Genomic DNA, 22,570 nt, shown 5'->3' on the forward strand with positions numbered 1-22,570 from the left:
CAATCCTCAGAAAGGTTAAAAATGGATTCTGAAGCACTCTCTGTGCACAATCTCCTTTTACCCAAAGTCAAAAATTGATAGTAAGTATTTTCCCTTAGAAAGAGTAGGAGTGATTAATAGATTATAAAAATTCATTTTATTTTTCTGGTGCTTCATTGGATTTTTGGCTGTCTCCTAACCTCTGAGTAGTCCTTGTTGCATGAACTGGCCCATCCACGGAACTAGGCCAAGTTCGCCTGAACGTTTTTTCAGGTCCCACTTCTAACCCTAGTCTTCCATAGAAAATTCTGGACTGGTTTTCATCTCTTTGAGTTATAATAATTTTACTAGCCCAATCATGTTTTACTGACATTATTATATTTTTTTATATACGTTTTCTAGGCTGACAGTTCAAGAACATACTCTATGTGATGTATCTGACTTTCAGCAAGGCTCTTAGCAGTGTCTCTCGTGGTACATTTTTAGGTTAAGATAAAAAAAATATGGAAAGCAATATACTTTGGTAACTTTTGGCTCACATAACCATATCCAAACAGTATTATTTATTAGTGAGATACTGTGATGTGGGGGAATTCCAGTTTTGTGTGACATCCTTTGTTTTTATGATGTTATCAATATTTGTATTTAAAATTTTGACTAATTTATGCTTTTCAAATTATTTGCCAGTGTCACAAACTTGAGAGAGCAAATGAATGAGATAGAATCCTTCCTACATTGTCCAAGTATCTAACACAAGCATATAATATCTCTAGTTGATAAGTTTAACAATAGCCATAATAATATAGTATCTTAAACTTTACAGAAGGCTTTCACATGTATTACTTCCTTTTCTCTCTACCTTATGTTAGTAAATAACTAGAGTATTACTACCATCACTTTAAGAGTGACAAAGGTCAAGTTCAAAGCAGTTAGCTGCTTAACCTCTACCACACAGGTAGGAGCAATGACTAAAAGCAGAATTTCTGATTTCAAGAGTAAAGTCTGACTGTAAAGTCCTGTATTTAGTTTCATAATTCTGTAAAACTAATAGAAGAGGAACATGATCTAAATGAAACAAGAAGTTTAAAATATACTAGATCTAGGTTGAGTTGTTCATACATTTCATATTCGTGATAATGAGCTGCTACAAATACCAGGGCAATTTGAGATCCATTAATAGAGGTGGGGTGTCCAGGCTAGTGGAAAAATAGTCACATGATAGTCTGTATTGATCTGGTTACATTTCTCGTATTGGGTTATGTGCTGCTGTCCTGCATTTGGAGAGCATCAGGGGGTGTGGATAAAGGGCTACATAGAAAAACAGTAAGTTTCCTACCCTGAGACTGCATAGCTATATGTCATCAATATTAAGTAGAAAACATTTCAGTTAGGAATCTTACAACTCATTCAATTCCAAACTTTCTTAATACTGTAAGCCTTTGATAATTTTCTCCCAATAACTTTCCAACATATATATTTGCCCAACAAAGTAATAACTCAAAAATTTATCTTTCAAGTCAATATACTTTACCCCTTGGTTCTTAGTCAGAACAAAGATGTAAATTTACCTAGGACTATTTTTCTCTAAAATATAATTTGTGCAAAGGAGATGTTATAGCCTGTGATCAGTTTCAGAGACACAGGGCTGAGAGAATATGTCTTGAAATGTTTTGGTGATGCAGGCTCAACCTTATTATGACTCACATTTCAGTATCTTGATATTTGTATGACTCCCTTAGAGTAAAATTTTATCTGTCAATTATGTTTATTTTAACAGCTTAAAACATTTTTGTTTTATCAGAATCTCACCAAATACACTCATTTGATTTGTAGGCAATGTTGCAGTTACATTTTTATATTATAAGAGTATTGGTCCCTTGTTTTCATCTTCTGACAACTCCTTACTGGAACCTCAAAGTTATGATGATTCTGCAGAGGAGAAAAGAGTCATCTCTCCAGTAATTTCAGTTTCAATTAGCTCGAACCCACCCACATTGTATGAACTTGAAAAAATAACATTTACATTGAGTCACATAAAGGTAAGTTGTTTTTCTGGTGACTATTGGTTATGATTGTGAAACATTCAAAGACATGAACATCTTTGTTGTGTCCCTTTAATTATATGTGAGTTCTTGAGTTTAAAAATACAGATTCAAAATTAAAAGTGTAAAGTGGTTTCAACTAATTTTCTAGAAAATAGTTTTATACTTTCAGTGTTCGTTAAACTCTCTAATAAATACCAAAGAATTTAACTTATTTGATTCTCCAAAATTAAGCTCTACTTTAGTTTGATTTTTAAATACATCATTCATTGTGGAAGTTACTGTGCCTTTAAGGAATGAGTTACAAAAATGTATCCATGTCAAAGAGATAAATGTTACTTGTGTAATGAAGACAGAATTTGGTTAGTGATTATCATGTAAAATAATATTTGTACAGATTTGGTGCTGATTAGAATAAAATCACGGCGAAGTTTGTAATATTTCATAAAGAAATTAGCTGAGACAATTTACTGTCATTCTAAATCTTTTTTAAAAGTCATATGTAATTGAAACAATACAATAAAAAGAAAGCATGATTACAAATAACCAAGTATTTATATACTAAAAATGAATGGGGAAACTCAAAGTCATAGACTGTTGGCTGTCTTTCTACAGTTCATGTTTTCTTGGCTTTCAATAGAATTTCAGCCCAGGTACATGATTAAAGGACCACTAATACTCCATTTGGAGAGTCTTGAAGTTGACCAATTACATTGACATGTTTATGGGAGAGGGAAGGAACTAAAAGAACATATATGCTTCCCACAATACAAATGTGTTACTGTAAATAACAACATCAATGCAGAGAGAAACTGAGGTAGGAAAGTGCAAAAACATAGCTCAGACCTAAACATTGGCAGGCATTACGTCGAGGGAAATAGAAGGTGTGCAATGTTGTAAGAATGGAAACTAAACTTAGACATTTTCAGTTGCTAAAGGCAAATGACCTTTTTAACACTAGAAACCAAACACTGTTCTTTTACGCAGTCTGATGGTTCTTCGACAGTTTTGTTGGTGGAGTGATCTGGCAGGTGGAAAGATGCCAAGGACAACCTGCTTCAACCTCTGACACAGCACAAAACAAATCACACACTTAGACAAAACGTCTTCATTAGAACTATTGAACAAATGTTATTGTTCTAATATGCTACTCTGGTCAAATCTTTTTCCCATTCAAAGTAATGATCATTATGAAATTTCATCACTTTCCTCTGACAACACACCTACCTAATTCATGGTTCCCTCTCTCTGATAATAAAACTTGGATCTTATTTTTTTCTGAGAAAATAGACATTATCTCATATATAACATCTTCATTTTACTGACTCCCTGATAATTTATTCACAACTTTACTGATTAGTATATGTTGCTCCATTGACTCAGAAGAATATTAATAATTGCTGTCATAATAACATTGTTGTTAATAATAATGATGATGATAATAGTAATAGTAATAACCAGTACTTTCATAATAATTGTATGGGACCAGTTCTTGTTCTAAGTTATTTACTTTTTAAAAAATTCATTAAACCTCACAAGATTCCTCTGAGGTACTATTATCTCCATTTTATGGATAAGGAAACTGAGACTGTGAGATTAAATAACTAGCTCATGGTCACTCAATAACCAACAGGTAGTCCCACAAATTCCTCCTCCATAATTTATGCTGTCAGCAGCTATGAGACTCTCCTGCCCATGCTGTCCTCTGAAAGCCTGCCCTCCTTGCCTCTCAAGAAATTATGCTTCATCATTTTAAGCTTCTAAAATAGGTATTGCCGATGACTTCCATCTATGGAAAACGGGCTTAGTTTTCCTATACACATCTTCCCCTGTGATGCACACAATTCTCCATACTCCCATGCCTACATCAAATTTTAGGTTAAACCACTTTTCAATGTGCCTGTTATTACAATTTAGTTTGTATTATTCACAACCAAATCACGAGGCTGAACCATTTTCCCAGTGTTAGTACATTCCTCTAATTTAGCGGGCATAGGTTTCTGTTTATCCGTTGCTAAGGTGTATCCAAACTTTCTGACAGTGCTATGTGTCTCCTTGCAAAACATTGAAACACATCAGATTACCTGTCAGCTAATTTGATGTCCTAGAGCCATGCTTCCTAGGCCTCTGTAAGCTTGATCTTTACTGAATGGCTTGCTCTTTGACCTGGATATGCCTTTCACCATTATCCTGGACAGAAAACTCACCTGTCTCCTGTGTCAGATTCAATGTTTCCCTGAGCCAGCCGTTCTCAACCTATGGGCCATGACCCCTTTGTCACAGGGGTTGCCTAAGACATAACAGTAGCAAAATTACAGTTATGAAGTAGCAACAAAAATAATTGTATGGTTGGGAGTCACCACAACATGAGGAACTGTATTAAAGGGTTGCAGCATTAGGAAGGTTGAGAACCACCCCCCGAGCCAATGTGTCGTCTTTCTTAGTTTATTTCCACATTTAAAGAATAATCTTCAGTGGTTCTTGAGAAAAGGAGCATGGAATGTCAACTTTTTGAGGTACCTTATCCTTACCCATTGATCAATTCCATGATACAGAGTTCAAATTTGTAAATATGTTTTCTTAAGATTTTTCTAGACTGTGCTCAGTTGTCTTCTAGCTTTTAAGGTTAACCTGGCATAGTTGAATGCAATTCATAATGTGCAGTCTTTTATGTGTGAGTAGCCTTTTTTCCCCTCTATATAAAGTTTTTAGATCTTATTTTTATTTTGAGAGTTCTGATCTAAGATGAACATGGTGAGAGTCTTTCTTCATGAACTGCATTAGTCATATGTGAGTCTGTTGAATCAGTTCTAGGGAATTTTCTAATATTGTAATTTTGGTAATGTTATTTGAGTCTTAGACTTCCCAGACAACCAGATGCGTTATCTTTTTAACAGAATTTCTGGCTTCTCGCAAGAAGCCTATCACTTATATGATACTCAACTAATATTTTCCTTAATAAAGAGTTGTCTGAAGTTTGGGGTTTTATTTTGTGTTATTTCACTTACTAATGGTTAGTCGTAAATATATCTCTTGACATTCTTGGCTTCTGACCACAATGCTTACCTCACAAGGCTGGTCTGAGAATAAATGTACACAAAGTAGGTGAGAAAACACCTAGTTAAACTGTAAACTGTTATATGATTATAAGCAGTTTTTATTTCCACAAGATATAAGATTAGGGTCTGCAACATTCTATGACTAAATTACTATGAAAACTTACAGTGCATTAGGTATTGTTATGATTACTTAATATAAATACATGACGAACAGAACTACTGTTTATTGAATAACCATCTTCTCATCTATGTGATCAGCCCCTGTCTCTCTCTGTTCTTGTCTTCACCACTTTTTTCTTTTTTTTTTTTTTTTTTTTATGCTCACCCAAGGGTATGTTTATTCATTTTTAGAGAGAGAGAAAGGGGGAGAGAAAGAAACATCAATGTGAGAGAGAAATATTAATTGGCTCAAACCCGCAACCTAGGTATGTGTTCTGTCGGGGAATTGAACCCATAAACTTTTGGTGTATGGGATGATGCTCTGACCCACTGAGCCACCAAACCAGTTTCATTATTTGTCTCATTCATTGTGCTTTAACTACACTGGTTTCTACATGTTTCTGGAAGATCCCTGTTCAGTCTCACCTCATAGCGTTCCCATTTTCCAATCCCAGTCTCTGGGACCTTCTGCTCCCAAGTCTCCAGAGCTCAGCTCTCACTTCATCGAGGTATTCACTTAGGTACCATCTCCCGGGAAAGGCCTCCTCAAATGAAACTCCATACTGCTTTCTATCTCCTTTCCCTGGTCTATTTTTCTTGTTTAATAATTTCTTAGCTCCTCATAAGAATGTAAGGTCAACAGTACAAACACGTTTTCTGTTTTGTGCAGTGTTGTATTTTTAGAGCCTGGATCAACAATTAATATCTAGTATATACTCAAGAAACACGTAATGAATAAATATATAATTATGAGTGGCATGCACTTTTCTAAATGACACATTCTCGATCTCATTTGATAATAAATGATTTGCACAACAAGGTTGTGACACAGGATTGAGACAATATAGCATTGTTGCAATGTTAACTTCAGTTCTCCCATATAAAAGCAGGGTTCAGTCGTGAGCATTGATTTTATACTTACTTCACTTCTCAGGCATGGTTTTAATTACATTGATATGCAAATGGTATTTTAAATACTACATAGTGATACCAAATGTGTAACTTTTTCTCTTTTCTCCATCAGTAAAATGTCTCTTTTTCAGACCACAGACAGGTATGGGAGTCAGTGTGCATTTTGGGACTACTCCCCTGACACCATGAATGGCGGCTGGTCTTCAGATGGCTGTGAGCTAACAGACTCCAATGAGACCCACACCTCTTGCAGGTGTAATCACCTGACACATTTTGCCATTTTGATGTCTTCTGGTACTTCTATCGTAAGGCCATTTTCTACTTCATATTTATGAATCAGCATATGTTCTTTTTTGTGTCATTGAAGAGAACAATTAATTTTTATGTTCGGGTGTAAATAATATATTTCATTGATTGACGAAATTCCAACATTATCTTTTTTTTTGGTCTTTGTTTTTCTTCCTGCCTTCTATGACAAATCTAGACCAAAGTTTAGGTTATTTTTAGTCTAGGGCTTATGTAGTTTGTAATATGTAGTAGATTGTATGTTACATATCCATCCACTGACTCTTTGTTTTTAGTGGTGCTTTTAATGACCACTTATACATTTTAATGTATACTGGACTTTAAGGGTTTGGGGCTTTGTATGAAATGTTTATTTTTACCAATAGAAATTTAGTTAAAAATGTATGATACTGGTCAATAAGTATTAGCACATTCATAACTAATACTATGTTTTAATAATGTAGAACCCCACAAGATTTTTAAACATGAAAAATCTCTCTAAGGTGAATGAATAGCTTCAGAATATGTATTTTACATCAGTAATATCTTACTTTTACATTATATAATATTTTATTTTACCTACCTTTGTATGACAATCTTAATTAGATTACAGGTATGTTTTCACATATACATATACAAATAAATCTGCCTAACCATAATGCCAGTCATTTCCCTGAATGTTAAGTAAGCAAAGAAGCCTCTGTTCTGTATATATAATATAAAATTCATCTGGTTAAAATAAAGCCAACCTCTCTCATTTCAAAATCTCTTACTATACTATTATGATATTGTATATCATAATATCATTCAGCATTTCTAATAGCTTTGCTAATGTGTTTTAGATGAATCGCTGCATAGAAATAAGATTTGGTCTTACCATTGATAAATCTGTTTTAATTAACCATTTTCACATTACAATAATGAATTACCATTCTGATATCATGAAACTGATGACGATAACAGTATTAAACCATATACTAATATATATACTATGCCTAGGAAAAAAGTCACTAATTACAGAACTGTTGAAGTGCCACATGATTTATATCACATTTCTCTGAATATTGAGCATTTTCAAAAGTCATCTAAATGCACATTTGTATTTTTACATTTTATGGACATTTTAATTAATGTTTCACCAAAAATGAACATTTATTATATATTGTAGTTCCTTTGACAAGTTACTGAGTTATTCTTTTAACAGCTTTATTATTATTTTTCCTTAGGGTATTAAAGATTATAATATTCTTACGAGGATCACTCAACTAGGAATAATCATTTCACTGATTTGCCTGGCCATGTGCATTTTTACCTTCTGGTTCTTCAGTGAAATTCAAAGCACCAGAACAACAATTCATAAAAATCTCTGCTGTAACCTATTCCTTGCTGAACTTGTTTTTCTTGTTGGGATCAATACAAATTCTAATAAGGTATGTATATCTCCCTTTCTCTCTATTTTTGTTTTCTAAATTTGTTACTTTTCTAAGCTATATGCCACAGAAACACGAATTATAATTAAGGGTTTAATGTGGCAAACACACTATATACTTTGTTCTTAAGTCTTTTCTTTTCTTTTTTTTTTTTTTATCCTCACTGGAGGACATTTTCCCTTTTTTTTTTTGTTCAGGTAGAGTGGGAGGGAGAGAGAGGAACAGAGAGAGAGAGAGAAACATCGATGTGAAAGGGACACATCGAGTGGCTGCCACCCGCACGACCGACCAGGGCCGGGGACAAACTGCAACCGAGGTACATGCCCTTAGCGGGAACCGAACCCGGGTCTCTCCGGACCGCAGGCCGACGCTCTAACCGCTGAGCCAAACCGGCCAGGGCTTAAGTCTTTTCTGAGTTTAATAATGCTAACATATCTAAGCCCCTGCTTATCAATTCCATTGACCAAAATGTCCCTCATTATGATGGACTATTGGAACAAATGAAAACTTTACAACGAAATAAAGAAATAAACTTTTGTGTTTTGTTTTGATTTTGCAAGGGCATTAAACAATATTGGGTGGGGAGAAAAGTGGAAATAACGTTTCTTTTAACACAGGGACTGAACACAAAAGCAGCTAGGTTTCATGGGTTGAAATATGATAAATTGGTTCTACCTAGTAACTACACTATATTTACATTTTCACCATTAATAGTTCTTCATATTGTGTTTAGTCTGGGGCCTTCTTGAAGCAGACACTAGAACAGAATGAAACCTGTAATATTTTTATTATGAAATGATTATGGAAAGAAAATGAGAAGAGAGAGGCTTGGAGAGCCATCAGGCCAGGAGAGGAGAAAAGGAAGGGCGAGTGGGTGCAAGCAGTTTAGCAGCAGTGCCGTTCTAAAGACAGTCCATCGTGGTCGTCAAGGAGACCTTTGAGAAGACCTTGAACCAAAGCCATGTGACAGAGGACTCCTCTGTCTCTCAGAAAGCCTGCCCTGCTAGGTCATTAGCTGGCAGCAGCCTGGGAGGGACACTAATGCAGCAACTGGAGCCCTGGGCCAGCTGCCCTTCCTGCAGATGGAGCCCCGAGAAGAGCATCGTCATGGCCACAGCACACGGCATTGCCTCCACATCGCCACTCTCATTAGCAATCTTTCAAGCACTAAACAAACCACCAGCTGTCAAGGTTTTCTTCTGAAGCAGATGCCACGGAACACCTGTTTTAAATACAGTCAAACCTCGGTTCTTGAATGTCCCCCATCTCGAACAATTCAGTATTGGACCGAGTTGTTCAGAGAAAAATGTCTGGGTTGTGGAAGAAAACTTCAGTTCCAGACCTGACAACCCTTTCATGATACAGGGTGACAAAAAGCATCTCTCAGGCCACAAACAAAGGAGAGAATGCGAGTCAGTTTACTGCTGAACTTTGAGTTGTTAACATCTCAGGAAACTGTGCTGTGAATATTTTTGTGCGTTGTTGTTGTTGCTGGAGAAATGGATGATTAGCACAATTTTAAAACGTAAAGAGGCCATCAAGCATGCTAATGTTGCTAAGGGTGTGAAAGAAATGATGATTGTAGGCAATTCAAGAGGTAGAAAAACTGCTGTTGATTTGGCTAAAGGAAAAGCAGTTAGCCAGTGGCGGCATTTCGGAGGCAATGATGTGAAAAAGAGAAGATACTGCATACTGACTGCCTGAAAGACACCCCAGACCAAGTTCTGAAAGTGATTCTGTTAAGTCTAGTAGAGGATGGTTCAATAAATTTAAGAAAACAAGTGTTTGTTTATTGAGTAAACGGTACATTAGACATATACTTTACATAAGGAAGGTTAAAACAGGGACTCACTTGTGGGTCTGGAAGAATTAATTTAATTTACATTATTTCTAATGGAAAAAGTTGATTCAGTTTTCAATCAGATGGCTTCTCGAAGAGCCTCCCGGAATAAATGATGTCCGAGAACCGAGGTTCCACTGTAGTATACATTACGCATGTCTGTTTTGTTGTTGTTTGTTTTGCAGTGGTATTCAGAACCTCTGTCAGTTTTATGTATCCCCCACTATCTTCAATGCCTACTTCCTCTTGCAGTTCCATCCCACCATTGTTCTCACCGCAAAATAATTTCTTATAAAATGTCCATTTTTAATTTCATTTCACCAAATTCTGATTTTCAAGCCATATTTCAAATCTCATCTTCACTAAGATAATTCCCAAATTTTAATCACCAGTGATCTCTCTGTTCCCAACCTTACATAGTACTCTCCAATACATTTTAGTATATAATCTCATTATACTTGAATTATACTGTTTTAATAAATGTAGTAGGTATGTAAGTATGTATTATGTTATCTCTCCAGTAACAGCTCATGTTAGTTCTATTAATGCAGACATGTATAACCACTTCTTATTATGTTATTTCTTATAAGCCTAACATCAATTATGGATGTGAAGTAAATGCTAATAAGTAATATTTAACTGAAATCTTCTCAAATTTATCTGGTAAGCTTTCAACTTAAAGTGATTCTTCAATGGACACTTTGTAAAATATATCATCTGTCTGTTTTATAAATTCAATGTTTGACACTTAATCAAGATATTATGGTTTGTTTAGCATAGTAATGGCAATAATTTTTATTCTTTTTTTTTTTTTTTTTTTTTTTTTATCCTCACCCGAGGATATTTTTCCATTTTTTGTACAGATAGAGTGGGAGGGAGAGAGAGAGAGAAACATCGACGTGAAGGGACACATCGAGTGGCTGCCACCCGCACGACCAACCAGGGCCGGGGACAAACCGCAACCGAAGTACGCGCCCTTAGCGGGAACCGAACCCGGGTCTCTCCAGACCGCAGGCCGATGCTCTAACCGCTGAGCCAAATTGGCCAGGGCAATAATTTTTATTCTTTGAGCATGAATAAAATAGGGTAAAGGCATCTCCAAAACAGAAATCAATTTAAGTCATAATATACTCACTAAGACATCATGGTTTACATATGAATCCACAATTTATCATTTCACACGTAATGTAAATGTATAAACTCTCTGGACAAGGCAGGACCTTAGTTCTGTCACAGGGATGGTGAATGTTTTACATTGGTGAAGCAGAGTTCCTTCAAAATCAGTAGGAAGTGGTACATCTTAAAAACCCGACACTTGACAGGAATATTTTAATGTGATCAGGCATTATATAAAGTGGCATGATTTATAGAGAAAGTTGAGATTTTATGTTACGGTAAATGTTAAAGCAAACACTTCTTATGTACCTTTCTTTCTTTGATCCCCAGCTCTTCTGTTCAATCATTGCCGGTCTGCTGCATTACTTCTTCTTAGCTGCCTTCGCGTGGATGTGCATCGAAGGCATCCACCTCTATCTCATTGTTGTCGGAGTCATCTACAACAAGGGATTTTTGCACAAGAACTTTTATATCTTTGGCTATCTCAGCCCGGCTGTGGTGGTTGGATTTTCAGCATCATTAGGGTATAGATATTATGGCACCACCAAAGTGTAAGTTAAGATGATCTTAAAGTATTTGAAATGCAATTCTGAATATGCTTTGTATATCACTGAAATTTTTGTTTTGTTAAAATACATTCAAGCGCACTTACAGATTTTTATCTGTTATTTACTTTTCAGATGTTGGCTTAGCACAGAAAACAACTTTATTTGGAGTTTTATAGGACCAGCATGTCTAATCATTCTTGTACGTATATTTAAAATTGTTGCTAGAATTTTTAAAAAAATGATAAAGTGTGCTTAAAATTCTCAGCCATTGGGCAATATTTTGAGCACTTTACGATATATCATCTATTACTATTTAAATATGTTATATCACTATTGAGAAGAATACATATATATCTTAAATTCAAAGCAATTACAATTTATTTATCCCTCTTGGGGGAGGATATATTTCTGCATAACATATAGAAAAAACATTTTCCACTTATCAGTAGTGTCTCAGCATACCTCAACACCTAAAATGTTCCAACCAGCTGATAATCTGGCATTTCAAATTTTTTATCAATGATCAGTGATTTTTGAAGATTAGACTGTCATCTTTGTAGTTTTATCATCCTGTGTACCCTGTTATCATGAAAATGATTTTACACTAAATTGCAACGTCTGAGACAAGAACCCACTATTTCTCATGAGTAGACAAGTTATATATTGATAGCCTTATTTCAGCGAGGAAGAGGGCCTTTTAATTCTTATTGGAAGTGGTTTCAAACCTACAAGTGTGGCAGGTGTTATATGTTCCATTCTAAACAAAGACATTTTTATATGTCTCAGGAGCATTTTAAGGGCTGTAAGTTTTCAAAACCATTCTGAATATAATAGTCTGTCAATGAATCTGGAGGTCAGACAAGGCTCTATAATGGAATGAATTGTCAGTGGAGGAGTTGTGAGAATATTTTGGACAACTTAGTCCCATATGTTTTGACCATACGTTAGCTATCTTTTCTTTAAATTATTTTTTTCTCTCACTCTTTTCCCAGATGTTTTTTATGGTTACGAGGAAGCTGCTAAATGCAGAAAGACTTGAAATACAAAGCAGAGAATTTCCGTCAAGGTTTATTTTTTAATGATGTGGATGAAGTAAAATGCATTCAGAGACTATATTTTGCTGCCACATAAAATTGTTGATAATTTTCACAATGAATCTAGTAACATAAAAAGAAACCATCGACTAGATTTTAGCTAAAATGATTTCAGAGGTAGTTTATTATAGTTCCGAAATTTTTAATCTACATGAGAATACAGCCTGGGGAGTGCCCATTCACATATTTTCACATGGCATCCTGATATGAGTATTTTGTGTGGAGATACTTTGTACATATTTTAATTTTAGTGACTCATTCTCTACAGATTGGACCATCTCTAATATTGTTTCATACAAGTGAAATTCTGTGGATCAGTGACTCTTATCGTTTAGATGAAAAGTAGAGGGCTAGAAATTATACTGAAAATAGGAAAAATAGTTTATCTAAAGTAAAAAAATAGAAAGTGTTTCCTGAAATTGTGCTTTTTGTTACTTTTTTTTTTAATATGCTTATATAAAGGAAAAAATAACTTTGGATTGCTTTATAGTAAGGTCCACAGATTTTAGATGGGCTTATCTAAAAATGAGTCTTGCAAATTCTCTTAGACGCCTAAATGAACACACCACAATGTCCTAGTTTGGAATTATTGAATCAATTTGTCTTTCATACAGTTTCAGTATATAATTATCCCTTTTAACCAGAGGGTCAAGCTCCTTAAGAAATAAATGTATGCGGTACCTCAGTTTTACTCTAAAACTGTTTATCATTTTTAGTATCTTTAAAAACTGCATAAATTCCTTAAATAATTACTGAATTGAAGTGAAATCATTCACTCTAGTTACTCCTGGCTTTCTGTGCTAATGCTGGCTTTTTTTCAATTTTATGTTTCTTCTCATTTTCACATTGTTATTATTATTATTACTAGAACTACTGCTATTATAGTGCTATATGACACAGTTAGGTGACCCTTTTCTCATTGTCCTAAAATAGCATCTAGTTCCAGATAAAATGAAATAAAAAATATTGTGTGCCAGACATTAAAAAAGAGCCACTAACAGGTTGGGCCTAACACTTCCCATAGGTCTTACAAAGAGACACTAGGGCCACCTCTGTCCAGTAAGAGGGACTGGAAAGGGGGGCCCCGGGTCCAGGGGCTCAGAGTTTGGAATCCTTGGCCCTGGAAGAGTACAACATTCTCTATGAAAACTTTCCGTGCCTATGAGAAAAAAGTTAGCTGTTCTCTCTCTCTTAAAGACAAGTTGTGGAGGAGAACTCAAAAAGTTCATGGAAAATGAAATCAGAAATAGTGAGAGTAAAACTGTCTTCCTGATCTGACACTGGATGCTAGTGGGACTGTGGACTTTTTCATGATGAACCCATGTTTTATGTGAGCTTGACATATGTCCCTTGACATTGGGCCAAATGTGAATATAAAGACGAGACCTGCTTTTGTTTGGAGATTCTTGCAAGCTGCCTGCTTACTGGACTTTCCCTTGACAATAAGGAAGGAGAGGATTGTTACATAGCCTGCCTAGGAATAAAATACTGGAGGAACAACCAAAGCTATTGGTTATTCTATAAGCACAGAAAAGTTAGAGAAGGGGAGAGAAGTTGTAGGGCTACCCAGAAGGTTGACAGGTCAAGTGAAGTGTTGCACCACTAAGAGACTGGGTTGAATAGAGGTGGGGTTAAATGGTGACTTGGCTACCCTTCTCGGAAAAATAAAAGGAGCCAAGATGTAAAAGAAATACAATAAACATCAAGACAATCAAATATACTATTTCCGTGGAGGTCATCACATAAGCCAAGAATACCAGCAATAATAAGAAACATACTAAACCAAAATAATGCCATGAAGCTTCCTCCATCACCAAGAGGTGATCAGACCCTTCTAGCCTCCAAAAGGAGAGGAGTTGAGCTTTGTCAATGGAGGAGCAGTATCCTAGAACCAACCATGCTGCCCTCGCACTCATCCACACAGATCTAGTGAATTGAAGATCATCATTCTATGGTTGGGGATATTCTAGTAGGTAAGGATGTCAAGCCCTATCATTAAGTTGACCATGTTAATTGTATGGTGTGGATATGACGCGGAAACAATATATATCCAATATATACCTATCCACTGTAGTATTAATGAGGAGAAAGCAAGACAAAACAAATGACCAAAAACCAATAAATAATTAAATATAAGAGATACTGATGAGATGTGGGAGAGATCAATATGGAATATTAACACTTTAATACTCAGTCTCCTTAAATCACTCACATTATTATCCAATTTTACAATTGACAAAAATAGGATTTGATTCAAAATGTTAAGTCACTGGCCCAAGGTTCTAAGTCTATAGATAACACAGACTTCAGAACGTAAAATTCTCTGTCTTAATCTAAAGCCCACCTTTTTATTTTACCTTTGCTGCTTTTCCAATTGCCTTCTAACTTATCTTTCTGCTGTCATTCTCTCCTATTTCATTTTAATCTATTTGTAATAAACTTGGCTGAGATAATGAGAACTATTAATAAGAATAGTAAGAATGTTAATGTTAAATCTTAGCATATTTCTGGCATGAATGTAAACATTCTCCATGTATTAGCACACCTTATCTAATAATTTAAACACCTCGAAATGGCTGGGGGCGGGCAGTGCGCATGCGCATGCAAATGCATTACATGCCCAATTGACTTTATTTTGAAGTTAGAGAAATAAAGGCATAGAGCAATTACACACCATACCCAACAGCTAGTAAGAATGTGAGCTAGAACTCACATGCATGACATCGAATCTATGGCCTGCCTTCTTAATCCCAGTGCTGATGGTTTCTTTGCCTATAGACCAAACACCATAGGCTGGTATATAAAATTATTAGTAATCTAGCTGAATCTTGACTATTTTCCGCCATTTTTACTTTGCATATCTCCACAAAACAACCTCTCCAAGAACTTTATCCTCCTTAGAATACTTGCTGTTCCTTGGATATTCTTGGACGTTTGTAATCAATAATCCTGCCACCTTGTGAGAAATTCTTCTGCCTAAAATCTTATCATTAATTAATACACAATTTGGTGAAAACATTTTCAGGTTTGTAACTAATATTCTACAGAGTAAGGACTAGATCCTGTAAATGGTATTTGCTTGTTTTTATGAATGGAGCCCTGGGGCACGTCTGGTTTGGGATTATATGTAAAATGCCTTTAAAACAATATGTAAACGAGTTAAGACCTGAATTAGTTCAGCACTGATAGCTTTTTCTACCCTTGGTTATGTTGTTTCAAAAGAATATTCAAGCTTTTCATCTACTCTGATAAGTGTGAGTGATTAAGTATTTGAGTAGCAACTTTGCCTGCATTGATCAAATGGAAATACTTCCCCAGGTATTGATTCATTAATAATAAGAATCTCTCAGAATTCTGAAGTATGAACCAGTGACCCCACTGATTCCATCTACGGGTCACTACATTTAGAATGTTAGGATTATAACTAGACATGAAAAGGCCTAGGCATGTTTGTGAAAGATTGAACTGTAGGAGAAAAAGGCTTCCAAATCTCTGTAAAGCAAGCTGCAGACGGAAGATAATTTCCATAATTTCTTTCTTTCTTCAATACTTTTCATCTTTAATGCTGTATTCTTTCAACTAAAACTGCAAGCGATTAGGTTCAAGTACAGAAATATAAAAAAAAGAGTTTGTTAAAATAATTTAACTTTTAAATAGAAATTGAAGTTTTCCATAGACATGTTCAATGTTGAGGAATAGCGTTTCCTTGATTGAAGTAAATATTAATTAAACTATGTCTAAATAAATATTTTCTTTATAAATGTGAGTTTTCATTTAAATTTAAACTACAATATATGAGAATGTCCTTTTTGGTTTTTTTTTGACATTTTTGCCAACACTAAATACTATGTACTGTGCTGTCTAAATGGTGAAATTGGAATATACAAACCTGAAGGAAAGGTTATGATAGACCACAGTTCTGTATCAGTGGCACCACTGAACAAATCTTGGGATCAGATCTTTGTGGCAGCTGTCCTGTGCATTACAGTGAGTTCAGCAGCATCTCTGGCTTCTACTCATCATACACCAGTAGCACCGATTCATGACAACCAACAGTGCCTCCGGATGCAACCTAGTGTTCATTGGGGAACAATATCCCCGTTGCTAGTCATTGGGAATCACTAGTTTAGACTTTGATATTAAGTCTCTTGTATAAAAGTTCATTTTGTCGCTAGCTTTAAATGGCATAAATATTTTTAAAAAGAATTAAAATTATGGTTTGGGTAATATCTTTTAGATTACCCCACTAAAGCTATATTAGAAACACTACCCACTGTAAATGCTAAATGTTGTGGATAACAGCATCAACATTTTAATTACATGTTTTAATTTAATTATCATATTTGTTAGATGCATCTTTTAGTGACCTTTGTGGTTCGAGGTACTTTCATATTCTAACCTTTTCTCCTATTATGTATTAAGAAGCAGTTCGGTGCCTGTAACATTTAACTACTTTTTTCATATTACTTTGACCTTCTTGAAACAATAGATAGCTGGAATTTTAAAAAGTAAAAGTGGAGTTTATAAACAACCTAACATAAATAATACATTTGTAGTTTTCAATGTATTTCCATCCATGGGAATTATATTCTTACTGAAATACCTTCACAGATAATCTTCTTGGGACTCATACTACAAAATTTCATTAAAAATTGAATAACTTTAGAGAAATTAAAGATTAAAAACAAAACTGGAAAAAAAATTCCTTGGGTTTCTCAAACCCATTTAGAAATAACCGGCCAGGGTGAAGTTTATCACTGGTATTTACTCATAAACGTAGCTTTACAGTGAGGCTTATTACGTGATGAAGGGAAACTATGGGTTTTGGTAGAGCAAGAGAGTTATTAGAATTGTTCTTCACTTTACATTTGTATAGTCTTCCAACCTTTACAAAACCCTTTAATGTCTTAGTTAATCCTCACAAACATTACTAGTACGTCAAAACAAAAATACTAATAGCATTTAGTAAGAGATAACATTTTACTTGATTTTCACAAGATCTAGTGACTGCAATCTTATGTACAAAAGGGTGTTCTATTCATAGCTTTTTAAAGAACTGTGCCAATTCCTTGAGAAGGACTGGTTACACTTAAGCAAATTGTGTACATCCTTATGTAGCTAACAGATAAAACCTCCATGCTTCTACTCATTAAGAATTTATAAAACTCCTTAAACTTGGTCAAGAGCACAGTATGTGTTCTGATCATTCTTATACTTCTGTTCATCCTCTGAGCATAGCAGCATCCTTGCTCAAGCTGATCTGCAAGACAAGCAAGCCCTTCTTTGAATCAGTATTTATTAGCAATTGCAGAGCTCTTGTTCTACTCATCTGGAAATATCTAATCTTTCCTATAAGTATTTATTATGTCCCTCTGTTTTCTTCAGTATTCTCTCTCTGTAGAGTATAAATTACTCATTTTGAGAGAATGAACTATCTATATGGCTGTCTTGAATTTCTGTTTCTTGCATGAAAATGTTGTCTTGGGTCTAGTTTTAGGGCTTCCCAAGAAAAGAACATATAAAATTTGTTCTGATGAAAAAAATAGATATAGATATAGATATAGATATAGATATAGATATAGATATAGATATAGATATAGATATAGATATAGATATAGATATAGATATAGATATATGCCTCCTGATAGTATTGGATCAAAAGGAAAGCCCAAGTTGTTCCATCCTTTAGTCATTAGAGCTTAATTCACTTATTTCACTAAGAGCCCCCGTTTTGTAGTTTAATTAAGTGGAAACTAAGGCTTGGTATGCTTAAGAACTTGACAGGATCACGCAGCTATTAACGGGTGGGGGCAAGCTCAGTGATGCTCACTACCACTGCCTCTCCTCTTTCCATGCACAAGAAATTGAAGGGAGTAGATTTTTGTTTGGTTCATGAAAAACTTGTTCCTATCTCCTGAATTCCACAAATGGGTGCAGGGTGCTTTGAGAGACCTGGCGACTGACTACAGACCTTCTAGAAATTATACCTTCAATTCTTTATTTTACTTAGTGAAGATGTCAGAATAAATTACTTTCCATCTTGTTGAAGATGAAGGAACTCTTGAATTCTTCTTCCCCCATTTTATATTGTTGTAGCTAAATACTTGCCAAGAATATCCCACAACTAAACAAAATATCCTATCTAAAATCTTGACTAGATCAGGTTATAGATCAATACATGGAATACATATATTGGATGTTTACTGTCTTTTAATTGATAGGTATCATTAAGTAATTTCCAATGTCCCCTATGACATCTGATTGCTCTAATTCCTTTATTTTTTTCTCATGAAAAAAAAGCTAAAAAGTGAGTTAAAAAGGTCATCCATTTAAATTGTCATTAATCATATACTTCTATTTGACAGACCTGTTTTCTTTAAAAAAAAAAAAGTTTGTTCTTTTGGATACTTTGAAAAATCTTTATGATTTTCTTTGATTAATATTAACCTATCCACATAGGTAGTATTTTAAATCCAAATAAAAGTATATAGGTAGTATAAAAATAAAAAACGTGGAAAAAATTGGTATAACATTTTGAATATTTCACAATATGTCAAAACTTTATCAAGTATTGACGTCCAAAAAGGCTGTGCTAATAACCAAGGGGAGATAAACTGAGAAACTTTGCTCATAAAAGTATCTCAAGGTGCCACGTTGTAAGCAATTCCACGACAACATATTGGTAAGCTTGAGGTAATATTTTAGAAAAGCAAATCGGAACATTTCTTCACCCGTTTACATTTTTCTTGACTTTACATTGCACTTGGGGTCAAGTCTAAAATCTTTAACAAAATCTATGATAAGAGTGACATTAGTTTATTTGTTATCAAAATTTGGACTTTTTGAGAGTTATAATGGTTGACAAAAGTACTTCCAATTGATTTTCTTATATCGGCGGACCTATAAAACATCTCTATTCAAATTCCTAGTATTAAAGTAATTTCTTTTCTGCAAAGTAAACATTATTTGCACTAAAGCAGCACGTAGCTGACAATGACAGCCGTTTGGAATCTTTCTCCCACTGCTCCCACCACGAGAGGGAGGAGTTGTCCCTAACCACTCAGTGTGTTGGAACTCAAGCTGGTGCTGACACCATATCTGAATAGGGTAGGGTCTGGAAAGAGAAGTAAGAAATTGCTGATTATCGTTCCTCTTTGCACACACGTGGAAGTTAGAATGATCACTGCACATGTAAGTCTCACCCAGTAACCCAGGAGACGTGGCGGAATCTGGAAGCAGAGCCTACCAAACCTATCTAAGCTTACCTTCATACGATGTAAACAAATTAAAAAAAACTCAAAGAAATGTTGAACTGAACAGAAGACAGGGCAACAGCCATGGAAAATACTGGCCCTGGCAAGCAGGGAGAAAGCATACACTCGACCTGGAAGGCATCTCATGTTCTGGCCCCTGTCTGCTGCTCAGCCTCATCTCACAAGACCCTCCCATAGACGTCTGCATCTTAATCACATTGGTGCTTCACAGCTTCTCAGAGATGCTCTGTACCTTCCCACCTCGGCACCTCTGCACTAAAACACTCCATGGCCTCCCTCTAGCCATCCCTTTATCCACTTGGCTCCTGCTTGACTTTCAGATATCAATGCAAACACTTCCTGAGGGAAGTCCTCCCTGGCTCAGCTAACAGGTCTTTGATATCTTTTTATTGTACGCCTTCATAGAAGCCCATCATTTTCTTTCGGAATACTTTCCTCAATGTGAAATGACATGCTAGTGTAAAGACTGATTAATAACTGATTCATATCTGTCTTCTCCAGGAGACTGTAAGTGTTATGAGAGCAAAACCTTATGGAATGTTTCCCACTATATATTAATCCTGAGGTTTATCAGGTACCAATCACTCAAATAATATTGTTGGATGAATAAATAAATGATGCAGGCATAGTAGTTAGTCAAAAGTGTCCATTTTTTCCCCCAAAGGAAATTTTAAAAAATCATCACAATGGAAATGAGATCATTTTGAGAAGACTTCACAGAAGAGATAACATGTGAAGCATTCATTATAGCCTATCACTTTTATTTATCTCTCTCCCTATCTATCTATCTATTATCTATCTATCTATCTATCTATCTATCTATCTATCTATCTATCATCTAACTATCTTCATCATCATCGTCATCTGTCTATCATCTATCTATTTATAGCGTGCTTTCACTAGGAATTTAATTGGCATTTTATGTTTAACTGATAAAATGAGGTCCTCGACAAATGAGGTTGAGGTTTTCAAAAGCAATATGATTGGAAAAACCTCACACCATGGGTTCTTTCTTTGCACTGGATTTCCAGTATGTGCATAAAGATAATGATGCCAACTCTATATACACAGCCACTACTTTAAAAAGAAATGAATATTAAAAAAATAAACTCATCCTTTAAAAGTCAAATTCGGGAAAAATATTTTAAAGAATTTAGGGATCACATCTCTTTTGTATTTTCACCTTTTAAATTGCTAATAATTTTAGATACAATTTAAATTTATTTGTGCAAGTCAAATATTTTGTATGTTTATATATAATTAGCTCATTCTTGCTAACCTCTGTCTTTGTTCTATACAGCATGTATATACAAGGAACATTTTTCCTTGCTTATATGTTAACAAAAGAGATTTTATGACTCCGTTTTTATTACATTAAATCGAACAACTGCTGGAAATACTCTTCACATATTGGTTTTTCTCCTTCACCTTTGTTCCCTTTCTATTATATTTCTATGATTTATAACTATCTAGAGTTAAAATCAGCTATAAAAATAAGCCCATGACATTCACTTACACCCACGGAGGTCACTTTCTCCTTTATTTTTATAAATTTCTAGTTCTCTCCACTTTTTAATTCTGTATTAGAGACCACTAAATTATTCCTTTAAATACTGAAAAAATATCAGCTATTAAAATATTCCTACTGGAATCATGTTAAAAATATGAAGTGTAAATATTTTTAATGCCTAACATGATTAAATATTGGAATGGGATTTTAGCTATAATAAAATAGAGCAATTATTTAGCCACTACCTCAGGAAATATGGGAAAATGTTAGATGAAATATATATATTTAGAATTTTTTAAATCAAATTAATGATTGAATGCTCTTTCACATCGGCCATAAGTATACCTGGGATCTGGGTATACTCTCTTGCATCCTTTTATTCACTCAACCAATGTTTATTGAACACTTTTTTATATGACAGATATTGTTCTGGGTCTTGGGAATACATCAGTAAATAAAATACAAAAAGTTCTTACCTTGATGGATCCTGGGTTCTCGATCAGGAGTCAGCAGTGGCCATAGCCTATTTTTGTAAATAAAGTTTTATTGGGATACAGCCACATTATTTGCCTATTGTCTAATGCTGCTTTAATGGTCTGGCAGAGGTGAGTGTGACAGAGACCACATGATCCTCAAAACCTAAACTACTTATTATCTGGCCCTTGTCAGAAAACGTTTACTGATGCCTGTTCTCTGTGAGAGTGGTGTAAGAAAAGATAACTGTTCTCTCCCGTGAAAACATTGAAACAGCTGAAACAATCTGATGTTTCAGATTACCCGTAATGCATGTTTTTTTCATATAATTGTAGACTGAGCCTGGTTGTAATAACCTGAGCAGAGGAGCGCTTCTCAGCTCTGTCGTTACTCCCCAGGCGGCTGAATCCCGAGCCTGGGGAACGATAGCAGGGGAGATGTGTGATGTGGGAGAGAAACGCTTCCTAGCAGTTTCGTGTAGATATATGTAGAGAAAAGGTATTCCCCTCTGTAATTCTGACAATAGGTCAACAAATAATGGGGCGTTCTAACTTCTGTCAGTTTTCACTCAATGTATACTAACACAAATTTACATCTAAGCTTCAAAAATTGTGTTTCTAAGTATTACTTTATTAACAAAAGCTCTTAGCAGGTGCCAGCCCAGCCATTGCTCCCTGGCACAGCTTCACCATGGACCCTGAGGGGACGGAGGTCTGTCATCTGGGTGTATTCTTTTATTTTTTATTTTTTAAACATTTTTCTTTCTTGATTTGAGAGAGAGAAAGGAAGGGAGAGAGAGAGAGAGAGAGAGAGAGAGAGAGAGAGAGAGAGAGAGAGAGAGAGAAGAC

General features: G+C 35.1%; 1 protein-coding gene across 1 annotated transcript in view; it reads left to right on the plus strand.

Moving 5' to 3' along the window:
- ADGRL4 (adhesion G protein-coupled receptor L4) overlaps window positions 1-22,570 on the plus strand; it is a 97,797-nt gene that overhangs the window by 65,557 nt on the left and 9,670 nt on the right. The window contains exons 9-13 of the mRNA XM_036256627.1: window positions 1,813-2,018; window positions 6,283-6,456; window positions 7,663-7,866; window positions 11,153-11,373; window positions 11,503-11,569. Coding sequence (XP_036112520.1) covers window positions 1,813-2,018; window positions 6,283-6,456; window positions 7,663-7,866; window positions 11,153-11,373; window positions 11,503-11,569 — 872 coding nt within the window. The remainder of the gene's footprint in view (window positions 1-1,812; window positions 2,019-6,282; window positions 6,457-7,662; window positions 7,867-11,152; window positions 11,374-11,502; window positions 11,570-22,570) is intronic.

Source organism: Molossus molossus, unplaced genomic scaffold (genome assembly GCF_014108415.1).
Source record: "Molossus molossus isolate mMolMol1 unplaced genomic scaffold, mMolMol1.p scaffold_m16_p_12, whole genome shotgun sequence".
Classification (NCBI taxonomy): Eukaryota; Metazoa; Chordata; class Mammalia; order Chiroptera; family Molossidae; genus Molossus; species Molossus molossus.